The sequence below is a fragment of the Erpetoichthys calabaricus genome, chromosome 6 (assembly GCF_900747795.2).
Source record: "Erpetoichthys calabaricus chromosome 6, fErpCal1.3, whole genome shotgun sequence".
Classification (NCBI taxonomy): Eukaryota; Metazoa; Chordata; class Cladistia; order Polypteriformes; family Polypteridae; genus Erpetoichthys; species Erpetoichthys calabaricus.
Window position 1 is genome coordinate 1,491,670 of NC_041399.2, and position 11,711 is coordinate 1,503,380.

General features: G+C 52.4%; 1 protein-coding gene across 1 annotated transcript in view; it reads left to right on the forward strand.

Moving 5' to 3' along the window:
* Positions 1 to 10,461, forward strand: part of c6h10orf67 (chromosome 6 C10orf67 homolog) — a 64,457-nt gene extending 53,996 nt beyond the window's left edge. Inside the window, exon 16 of the mRNA XM_051929274.1 lies at positions 10,274 to 10,461. Coding sequence (XP_051785234.1) covers positions 10,274 to 10,386 — 113 coding nt within the window. The 3' untranslated portion in view covers positions 10,387 to 10,461. The remainder of the gene's footprint in view (positions 1 to 10,273) is intronic.
* The last annotated feature ends 1,250 nt before the right edge of the window (positions 10,462 to 11,711 follow it).

Sequence of the window (11,711 nt, forward strand, 5' to 3'; positions counted from 1 at the left end):
TTTAGAATCGCCAATCCACCTAACCTGCATGTCTTTGGACTGTGGGAGGAAACCGGAGCGCCCAGAGGAAACCCAAGCAGACACGGGGAGAACATGCAAACTCCACGCAGGGAGGACCCGGGAAGCGAACCTGGGTCTCCTAACTGCGAGGCAACAGCGCTACCCACTGCGCCACCGTGCCGCTGTCCAGGACTTGATGACAAGAAAGAGAGGAGCAAGGAGGAGACCATCAGTGGATAGAAACACCAGGATGATCCTCAGACCTTTCGGAATAAAGACAGAGGAATCCCAAGTGGAGCTCTTTGGCCGATACTGGGCCGCTTCGCCTGCCATTTGTCAAACCTCCAGTACAACATGATGGTGCTGGTGTGATGGGGTGGAAGACTTGCTGTTATGGAAGTAACCAGGAATTATGCACTGGATGAGAATATTCCTGTCCATGACCTGAAGCTGAGGCCTCATTGAGTTACGCAGCAGGATGATGAGCCAGAACACAAAGGCGAGTGGTCAGAGGTTCTGGAGTGAGGCCTCATCAAAAGTCTTGACTTAACCCAGTGGAGGAACCTCCCAAAGTGAAGGCAAAGCAGGAGGCTGACGTTCCACCAAAACGAGGTGAGGGACTGAGATCAGCTGCTGCAACCAAGAATGGAAACGGTGGGGCTATTCTTATGGGTGGGAGGGGTCAATATTTTCATTGACTGTCCTGTTTGTCCCCTCAGGCTCATCTTCGCTAATACTGGGACTTGTCTGAGGGGCTGCCGCCATTCATTGGGTAGAATACACAGAAACAGAGAAGGGTAGGAAGGGGGGCAAAGACTTTTTCACAGCGCCGTGCCAGGTAACTTGGGGTAAAGTGGCACTGAGTGAATACAGATGCACATTTCTAGCCCACCGAGTAAAGGCCTCAATAAAACAAGTGAGTTGGAGTGCCATGTCACTCGCCACCTGTCAGTGTGACAAACAGAGATGACGATGACATGATGATGACACCCATTTTAGAAAAGGCAGGTAAACCTAGAAATCGTGGGGGGGGGGGGTGGGATTGTCACTGTTTAGGTGAATGCAGGTCTTCTTCATGGATGGTGGGCTGCAGCTTTGGGAGGGAGCGTGCATTGGACTGGGACCCCCACTCAGTCTCTTGTCTTCGCTCTGATTTGTCCCACTTTCTAGTTGCTCTCGTTTTTTTTTTTCTTGTCTCATTCTGCTTTTTGAAGTGAGAGTTCCATTCATGGGGGTCTTCCCAGCTTTGTGACCGTTTTCAGCTCTTAACTCTTCAAACTGTCGTCATGTGACAATTAAAAGGAGCAGAGCGGACGGAATGACAGGAGCGGGTTGTGATGGCCGCTGCGGGGGGACCACGGGGTCTTTGCTGTTTGCCGTTGACTTCTCTTCTGGTTATTCCACCCTAACAGTTAGGGGGCCGCAGCATCCGTTGCTCCCATGTTGTCCGCCCCTCCTGTTTCTAGTTGTCACAGCAATGACCAAAGTGACTTAAGGACTTAAACGGCCAGCACTACTGCGCTCTTCACAAGGCAGAATAAGCAAAGGAAGAGAAGACCACCTACTTAAATAATGAGACAAATTAGAGGAAAAAAGGACTGACTGATTGGGAAACTGAGGGGGAACAAAAACCTGCAGCCACAGGGGGTCCCAGAACTGGCTTAAGCAGTGGCGACGGAGGCCTGACAGTGAGAGAGAGTGTGTTAAAGACCCCCAGTGCGAGTGACTCTTGAATGACTGAAACGAGAACCGGCAGAGAGCAGGAGATTTATAGACGGGGGGTCAGCACAGCAGGTAAGCCGGGGGTCTGTCGAGATTTAATGCTCTGGGGTAGTCGGTAGGGGATTCTGGGAGTACAAGTGGAATGACGGACCAGAATGTCACAGACGAGAGCGCGTAGTCCAGAACTTAAAGGGGGGGTGGGCGCTTTGTCTTAGTAGGGCAGCCCCCCGTAAGATCAAGTGGGACGAGCGCGGAGGAGATGAGGGGCACTTTAAAGGTGTAGGGGAACGTGGGACGGTGTGAGGAGCAGAAGTGAGTGAGCGCTGCTGACCAATCCGTTCACAAAAGATCAGCGCGCCAACGCCAGGCATGAATTCAGTCACTGGGTGAGGTGCCCACTTTACTTTCCTTACCTTTCTCTGCTGGGGTCTCCGGCCATTAGACTTCTGATGCCCACCCATTGTAAGAATAACACAATTTATAGATTAACAGAAGGGTTACAGAAATGTGACCAGTGTGTTTATGTCGACATAGCAGACAGATGGGCAGACGGGCAGATGGGCAGACGGGCAGAGAGAGCGAGCACCGAACAGGCCGGCTCTTCATCGACTCTTTCGAGTTCTAATTTATTGAGGCCCAGAAAGGCAGCTTTATGATTCCAAGTCCTTCAGGATGATGTCTGGTGTCGTGTGGAGTTCAAGTGGAGTGCACACTTGGTGTGGTCCGTGGTGTGACGTGGTGTGGTGGTAGCCCACTGGACCTCATCTGGATCTTCAGAGTAGCAGCAACCATTCTGTGGTCAGAATTCACCCGCTGGGCCCTTCTGTAGACCCTGTGGTTCTATAGGAGCCCCAGCGTCTGCCCACCAGGATGTGTTTGACCTCCTTCACCGCACCACCAGTACTGGAGTACCAAGTCCAACGATGTGGCTCAGGGTGCTGGAAACAGGATCAGCAATCAAAGTCAAAGAACATGGAGCCACTTTCACCACGGTCACCAGACCCACGGGGGCCGAGACAATCCTCATAGCCAGCCCTGTCAGCGCCGGTGGTCACATTGAAGTCACCCGTGACCAGAGGAGTGTCACCTCACAGTGAGACAAATGAAAAGATGAACCAAAGAGATTATCTCAATAGTTTAGCACCAAAGGAGGAGGGGAGGAGTATCAGGAATCATAAAGGTGGGCAAAAATACGGCGAGAGTGAAAGAGCAAATGCATGCGTGTGAAGAAGTCGATGACCTCCAGCGGTATCGGGGACCACCAAGGGGGGACTTTCTAGAGAGAGAAGAGCTGTGGCGATTAAACAGGCTGAAAGCAAACCAGACCCCAGGAGCCGATCTCAGCTGTCACAGAGTGCTTAAGGGGGTCGGTCCGTGCACACGCTGGAAATTCTTCAAGACGAGAGGAATTCAAATGTCATCCCATAATATAAACTGGGTGACTGGGCTGATCCCAGTAACTATGGTTCAGTACGTCTCAAGAGGGCCACAGAGAAATGAATGGAAGGAACCTTTAAGGAGAAGATGAAGCAGCACACGTGTTGTCAGTGAGCAGTCATCATGGGGGTCTGCACTGGAATTCTGTGAGGGAGGATCAGAAGGAGACAACATCACTGATCACCATCGACAGGAAGACTTTGGATGAGGGAGACTTGCGATCAAACTAGGAGAAGTGGGAGGTGAAGGCACAATAGGGCCAAGCTGACCAAAGCACAGTAGCAAAGGATCATGGGAGAGAACCTCGAGATGAACTGGCTGACGTGATTGTCCAGCAGGGGTCAGTACTGGGGCCGATGCCAAACTTCAGACCACCCTGACTAAATGACGTATTTTGGTGACCAAGCTGAAACAACGACATCTTAATGAAAGAACTGATCTGAAATGTGCTACTTGCAAAAGTCTGGGCACCCTACTGGAACACTCCAAGAGCGGGGACACCTGCTGGACCCAACGTGGATAGGGGAGGACGTCCACCAATTTGAGGGGCTTCACTGTTAAAGACTGCAGTGCCGGTGTGCCCACCGGGACAGGAGTTCAGGTGCCTCTCCACTTCACTCCATGTTCGAGAGTAAAGAAGATTTCAAAGGGTGAGAGAAAGCCATCCAGTGGGCAGTTGGTCAGGAGCGGGTTGGGCGACTTTGAACTGCGGTAGGGACATCTCAGTGTCTCAGGTTAACGCAAGTGAAGTGGGTGACCTCAGAACAGGCCGAAGGGGACAAAACAGAACTGGACCACCGTGTTCATGTGAAAATGGCTCAGCTGCAATGCCATCACTGGTGGTACACCAAATCACTTGTCATGTGCCTGGGTGAAGAGGCGCTATATAAACCAAACATCACAAGCCCTCCCAATCAGAGACCATCGTCTAGACTCAGGATTGGACTCTTAGGAGAAGCTCATCCCAGTGCACTTGTGCCAGTGCCCTCATCTGCGGGTCATCCTTGGCACCGGCTAGTTATGGCGGCCACATTAGTTCTCACATTATTTTGAGGCAAAGCCCCAAAATGGTCAACGCCAGGAGCCAAGTGTGGACAAAGTGCCCGGCTTTTGGTTTCATTTATCACCACCGGTGTGTGCCCCGTCTGGCGAGCTCGAGCAGAAGCAGAGCGGCCCGCTTACCGCGCCTCGGGTATCAAGTTGTGCCTGTCAGAGTCCTGAGCCGCCCGTCAGCATGGCGACTACACAATGGCCTGCTGCAGCGCCCAGGCGCGGGCTGATCCTCCAGTTTTAATCCCCAAGCGCAGCGGGCACATCTGACCGTCCAGACGCTTAACCCTTCCACTGCCGTCCATGTGGGTCACTGAAGTGACGTCCCCAGAGCGGGATGTCCTGCCAGGTCGGGTGAGCACTCGCCTTACTCAGGCGCAGATTGGCCGGGGTCTCAAGTCAGGTCAAGTGGCTTTATTGTCATAAATTGTCACCGCCCAGAACTGCAATGCTAAACACAAGAAAATACAATAAAGAGATAAATAAATACAATGAATAACAGCTAATGAAGAGATAATAAAGAATAAATAATAAGAATAATAAAGACAGCAGCAGCAGTGACAGATAAACTACTAGGAGCAGATCAGAGCACGGGTGGGCCGCACCGAGTCCGGACCACCACAGAACCTGGCAGAACTCTCTTTGGATGCTACAGAACCTTCTGCCAGATGGAAGTAGGACAAAGAGACCGTGGGTGGGATCGGAGTGCTCCTTCACAATGCGTTAATGGAGGGCAGGGTGGTCTTTCCTGCTGTGTGCCACCTGTTTACGGTCAGGGACCCCTAACTGCAGCACCCAAACCAAACCTGGGAGCAGTCAGAATGCTCTCGTACACCGTGGTCAGAATGGAGGGTGCTGGGTTTGCTTTCTTTGGTGGTTATGGAGGTGACATTATGTGACCAAGTTGGGTGGTGCTGTTGGCAGATCCATTGCAGAGCCCTCAGTGGGCAACATGGGTACCCTTCCTGAACTCAACGATCATCTCGATCCTCGACAGTCGGCGTGTCTCCGTTCTGTAAGGTGACTCGTCACCATTGCCGATGAGACCCACCACCAGACTTAATGACGATGTTGTGAGTCAGCAAAGTGAACAGAAGAGGGCTGAGTACACAGTCCTGGGGGGCACCAGTGCTCAGCGTAGTGACATGTAAGGTGCCACATATGTTTGTATACATTTATATGTTTGGATGAGCTGTTGGGTTTGTGTGACAGGCCCTCCTGTCCTCGGTGGTCCTTGTCCCTTGGATGTTTGAGGGGCCCTCCCATGCCCCATCTTCCACTTGCTGCCATGAAGATCAGGTGGCTGCTGCCTGGGTTTCTCTCCCAGGGTCTCATTTTTCTGTGATCGGGTGGGTGATCTGCCAAGTGAATGCAGACTCCTAACTCAGTGAGCCACCTGGGCCCTCAGTGGAAGTTGGCACAGCGACTAGTTGGTGTCTCATAGTGTCCAGTAGCCGGGTGCCCTGGCAGAGAGGGCGACTTGAAGGCCACTGCACATAAAGTGCCAGATCAGTTTTCATCAGACATACCCAGGTGGGCTTCTGTCCAACAGCTTTCTGTTGCCAACTTTAAAACATTGCTGCTTGTGTCGTGATGGGGACCAAGTGACTCAAAGACCTGACCCCTTAACTGGCTTTATTGTCACCTCCCATTAGTTGTCCCTTGTTGTATCGACTTGTTGGACCCTCTTTGCCTGCCTTTTCGTTCTTCCAAAGGCTTGTTGTGGACGCCCATTCAGTTTTGTCACCCCTACTCTCCGGACCCCCTCCTCAAGCCCCTCGGAGGCCACTCGTCTCTTCTTACTTGATGTGATTCTTGTGTCCCACCTGATTCTACTGGACTGTCCATCCCCTCCAAGTCCCTTCTTGAATGATTTTCTGTTTTATTAGAACACACCACAGGAGGGCAGCCTGTGCAAGGCGCTATATAAAAATCAGGCCAAGCTGGTCGTGTGAGCTGCTTAACTTTATTAGGAATGACAAAGTGGCCCCCACTGCACCGACTCCCCAGACTGGTGTCCACCCAGTGTGAAAAAGTAATTGCCCCCTCCCTGATATCTTCTGTTTGTGCCTGTTTGTCACAAAGAATGGCTTCAGACACAATGTCCTATAAGATAAAGGGGGCTCGAGGAAGCAAAGGGCAACTTCATATATTTAAATTATCCATCCATCCACCCATCCAGCTTCTTATCCTGCTTATGAAGGACAGGATCACCAAGATGCTGAAGCCTAACCCAGCAGACATCGGGCACAAGGCAGGAGCAACACAGGGTGGCAGTCCATCTCAGGGTGAGCACACACATCCTCACAATGCCAGTTCACCCACCCTGCAAGTCTTTGGACTGTGAGAGGAAGTTGGAGCTCTAAATTACCTGTGTGAAAAAGAAAATGCCCCCCCCTCCCCCTTAGTTGGTCACTCAAACAGCCACCCAGAGTTCATCAGTCATTCGACTCAGCCAGCCCTGTTAAATTTAAACCTCCCCACATATTAAGCCACACCAGGAGAAAGACGTCTTCACCACAAGAACATAAAGGCTCCTTCAAAGGGAATTCCAGGCGAGACAAAAGAAAAACTGATCAACTGGAAAAGGGGGACAAAGCCATTTCTAGTGAGAGCCATTGTCTGTTATAGGCTGGCCTGCCAAAATGACCCCAAGGGCACAATGACGACTCCTTCAAGCAGGCACTGAGGGTCCCAGAAGAACATCCAGAAGGCTGCAGGCCTCTCCAGCATCGTGGAAGCTCAGGACTCCACACTGAGGATGAGAAAATAGGATGCGTGGAAGAGGAGCAATTTGGACATTTTCACTCTCAAGAAGAACATCAGTACAGAGGAACACTGGGGCAGTAACAGCAGAAGAGTCTGGACGACTGGAGGCCAACATGTCTGGGGATTGATGTGGAGTGTGATGCCAGTGTGATGTGGAGGGGGTTCTTCGAAGAATTGCCGTTACTGAAGGAGCCGTGAATCATGTGCTTCACCAGAATAGTCTTCAGGAGAGTGACAGTCCTGTCTGTGACCGTCACAGGACACAGAGCCAAAACCCAAAAGCAAGTTGACAGGTTGATGGCCGAGATGTTCTGCAGGGAGTCCTGACTTGAACCCAAGCAGCTGAGACTCTCAGACTATCACTGAGTCTGAATGGAAGCCCAGGAGAGGGGGCCGATGTGACAGAGTGACATCAAACTAGTGAGGTGTTTAGCTGTCACTGCAACCAAATTTCAGAATAACGGGGGCAATGACTTTTTCACGTGGGTGTCCTGATTCACTAACTGCATGGTGGGTACCTCATTCATTGTGTAGAATCGACAAAAAGCTTGGGGGTCCACAATTCTTTTTCCCAGTCCTGGCCTGACGGTGGCAGCTGCTAAACATCCCCGTCACCGCTGCTGCCCCTCTATGCCCCTTCAGGTTGTCCCGCACTAACAAAGGGCGCCTGTGTCCTCGTAAACAAACCCGAAGGCCAATGCCGTGTGCTGCCAGGACGGGTCAGCAGAAGGCCGATAAACGTGAAATATTGCGACAAGATAACGCCATTCCACTTTCACCCCGCGAATGCCACCGCTCCATTAATCAGCTGGTGTGACAAGCCAGCACATCGATAGGGCTGCACGGTGACACGATGACAGAAGGGCATCTCACCTTTAGTGTGGACCTAAGCCCCCAGTGGAGTGAAGAAGGTCAAGCGCAGACCCCCTGCCCACACATACACTTTAAACCCTGGGTCGGGCCGGGCACTGGGTGGGCCATGCCAGCCACCTGGGGAGGGGTGATGTGATGCCAGTGCCGACAGGCACGGGGGTGCTTTCTTTTTTGGCCGACTCTGGGTCGGAGGTGTTGTGTGACCCCCCTGGTGCCCCCCTGGCCTCTCTAATCTTCCCCCTTTTGAGCCTATTGACTTTTTGGCCATTAGGCGCGGGCTAATGAGCTCAGCTGCCACGACTCTGCCCGATAAGCGCGGCTCAACGCCGTGTGCACTTTGTCAATATGGAAGTGGCCAAACAAGACGAGATCCTCGGGGGTCGAAGCTGCCCCCCGAATCGCCTGCTGCTTTTGGTGTTTTCTGTTTTTTTTTCAAGAATTCAAGCGAGACCACTGGACCAGACGGGCACGGGGGTGGTGGGGAGCGCCCTCAGTCCAGGACTCGCTTTCACGGCTCTAATTACCAGAACATAAACTTCACTGGGGGGACCCCAAAGCTAACGTCCCCGTCTGTGCGTCTGACAGGCAGACTTTAGGGGGGCTCGAGCCGACCTTGGCCCGTGTCAGGCGCTATATGTCAGGCTGGGCCCGAGGAGTAGGCAGCAGTCGAGAGGCGCCCGGCGAGGGGGGAGAAGACGACAATCGAGCCCAGAAAGGCACAAGCATAATGAATGGCGGCCGTTAGCCTGCGCTGAATGCGTCGTCGTGCCCATGGGCCGCATTACAAAGCGTTTACTAAGCCGAGCCCACCGCATTAAAGAGCACAACAATCTTTATTCACGGTAACTTATCCGTCTCAATTAATCAAGCCGAACAATGGGAGCGGTGATGTGTTCAAGCATTAGGTCATCTCCGGGCCAGCGCTCTCGCCTCTTTGTGTCTCATATCTGGGCGCCCATTCCGGGCGCTCGCCCTCGCCGCTTTCTTCTCTGCCGGTCCAAGGCTCTTTCCAGGTGAAAAGTGTGGCGGCTCGGCGTATGAAGTGTGAAAGCTCGGCCTCTCGGGAGCCCCCCGAACAACAAAGCTGAGGGGGCGGCCGGCTGACCGCTTCCTTCTGTGCTGCTATGTGAACAGCATTGTGTGCCGCGGCTCCATGGGCGCTCAAAAGGGGTAACCAACCGCTGGCTTGATTCGGTTACACGCTTTGGTTAAGTGGCCCCTCCCACCGCCGTGGGGTCTATGGAAGGTCGCTGACCCCTTTAGAACTGCCAAGGCGAATGTCATGTCGCCACTCCCAATGGGAGTAGCCGCATTCATTTGATCGGTATAAAAAATGATTGGGGACGGCTACATCAGTGCTTTTCAATTGCAATTTATAGCGCTTTACAAAAAATGCACATTGTTGGAAAAGAAAACAAGCAAAGGCCCCCGGGAGCCGGGCGAGGGGCTGTGCGATGGAGGCCCCCGAGGCAGGCGAGGGGACGCCTGAAAGGACTGGGCCGCAGATGCGCTTGGAAACACTTAGGGAAGGCGCTATATACGACGGCAGCCTGAAAAAGGGCGACGCGCGCAGGAGGGTCTCAGCGGCCCACCGAGATCTCCAGTGCAAACCTTCCCCACAAGACCCCCTTCCCCGGGTGTTATTTTGGGCGCCACGGGCAAGCTTGTTGCACTTGAATGGCCTAATGGTGGCCTGGAGCGTGGGGAAGGCGCTATATAAATAAAGTGTATTATCATTATTAGAGGGCAGTGCCATCTGTCGGAGGAGCTGCTCAAAATGGCACACACCAATCGGCTCAGGCAACCCCTTTGAAAATATGAGAAGAGCTGCAGAGAAGCAGACGGTGAAAGGCGCTATATACAGTCCCAGAGGCTCGGTGCCCACATTCATGCAGTGCAGAAAAGGAGAATCGCGCGTGTTAGGATTCACCAACCACGTCACAAAACAGGCAGAGCCTCTCGCATGCCCCACTTCACTACGGGGGTGCCAGTCTGAGGGGCTTTCAGGTCTCCACTTGATGTTACTTTGGGTACAACTGGTGAGCTTGTTGGGATGAATGGTGTCAAACGTCTCCAAATGTGGGCAAAGAGATCCATGGGCACAAATCCTCTGTGGGCACACAATCTCAGAATTAGCAGGGGCAGTGACAGGGGTGCAGGTTGGGTCCCTTTGTCTGATCTGAGGGGGTCCCTTCAAGCACACACACCCACTCACCTCAGGGTGTAAGCAGGACGAGGCCACCGCCGACTGGCCACATCACACCGAGGCCTGTTGACATCAACACACCACGGGGGTCCAGCTTGAAGAACTCCATGTTAGTTCACAGGGGTGGGCACTCCTGGTTTAGAGTGAGCTCAGGGGGCCGATGGCACCACCAATGTTCTTGATGGGATGAGATTTTAATGCTTTGCTTGTTTCCAGAGTACCACCTATCATCTGATGATGAGGATGATGATGAAGAGCAAGAGGTGATGCTTCCTTTTCCTGCTCCTTCCCTCCACAGCCAGGAGGCCCCTGGGCTCTCGGCCCACTGACACTTCAGTCATCGGCTCTCGTGGACGAGCCTTGAACCCCCCAAGTGCTGGTCACCCCAGTTTGGCTTCACTCCTGTTCTCCGGGCTGAACGTCTCGATTCACAGTGAAGCCGATGCTGCTGCCAGGAATCAACGCCTGGAAGAGACGACTCCGTGCTGCTCTGCTGCGAAAATGACAATTACAAATGTTAGAGTCAGATGGAAAGGCGCTATATCCAACAAAAGGAGCCAACACCAGTCTGTCATTCTCAGAATTAAAATGTTCTGCCAAACACACTTTGATCCTCTGAGTGTCTCAGTGATTGTTGGATCTGATGGCATCCACCCCGAAAGTCATTAAGGGGTGCACTCTTCAAGGGGTGGCACAGCTCTAGACCCCAAGATAGGGTGGTCAGAACTCTTAAAGGGCTACTGACTTCACACATGATGAAGACCCTCGGTCAGAACCACACTGGACCTCCTGCACTCTCCTTACTGAGACACAGCAGAGCGGGTGATGACCAGTGCCAGTCAAAGCCCACATGGAGCCCGAGGCTGGGGGGAGTTAGGTCCCCCTCACAGTGCTCATTCCAAAACGTTTTACCAAAACGGTGCCCCTCAGTGATCATAGCATGCATGGGTTTGGTTTGGAAAGGTCTGGAGTGAATGCCACCTGAGGTGCATAAACGGGACCCCGGGGGGCCACCTATGTTTCCTAACGTGATGACCTGCCGAACGGAGGATCAGGATTTTAGACCTTGCTTGAGTCTTCAGCGCCATACAGTCCAAGATGTTTGTGGTGGACAAAGTCCATTCATTGCAGGCTGGCAGTCCTCATGTAGCCCAGGATAATGGAAAGGCAGACCACACGCCCCCGTGTGGCTTAAGGATCGAGAGTGAGAAGTGGGGGGCTCCACTGGGAAGAGACCTGGCCACCATCCTGTTCACCCCTCAGACTTCAATCCCAGCACTGCGTCCTGGCATCATCAAGTTTCCATTGGCATGGGGCATGTAGGTGGGTTTTATCAGCAGTGGGCAGAACAAAGACAGGATCCTTGGCAGGACCATGTTGAGAGACGCCAAATGAACCTTCTGCAGCTCAGTGTCAGTAAGACAAAATGATCTGATAATTATATACTAACTTTAATATCTATCTATCTATCTATCTATCTATCTATCTATCTATCTATCTATCTATCTATCTATCTATCTATCTATCTATCTAATCCTGCCAACTACACTATTTATCCATTAATTATATAGTGCCTTTCATGTCTATCTATTTTAATGTCACTGTCTCGTTGACAGGCAGCTCGGTGGCCTCTCAGCTTGCCTTTTTTCCTCAA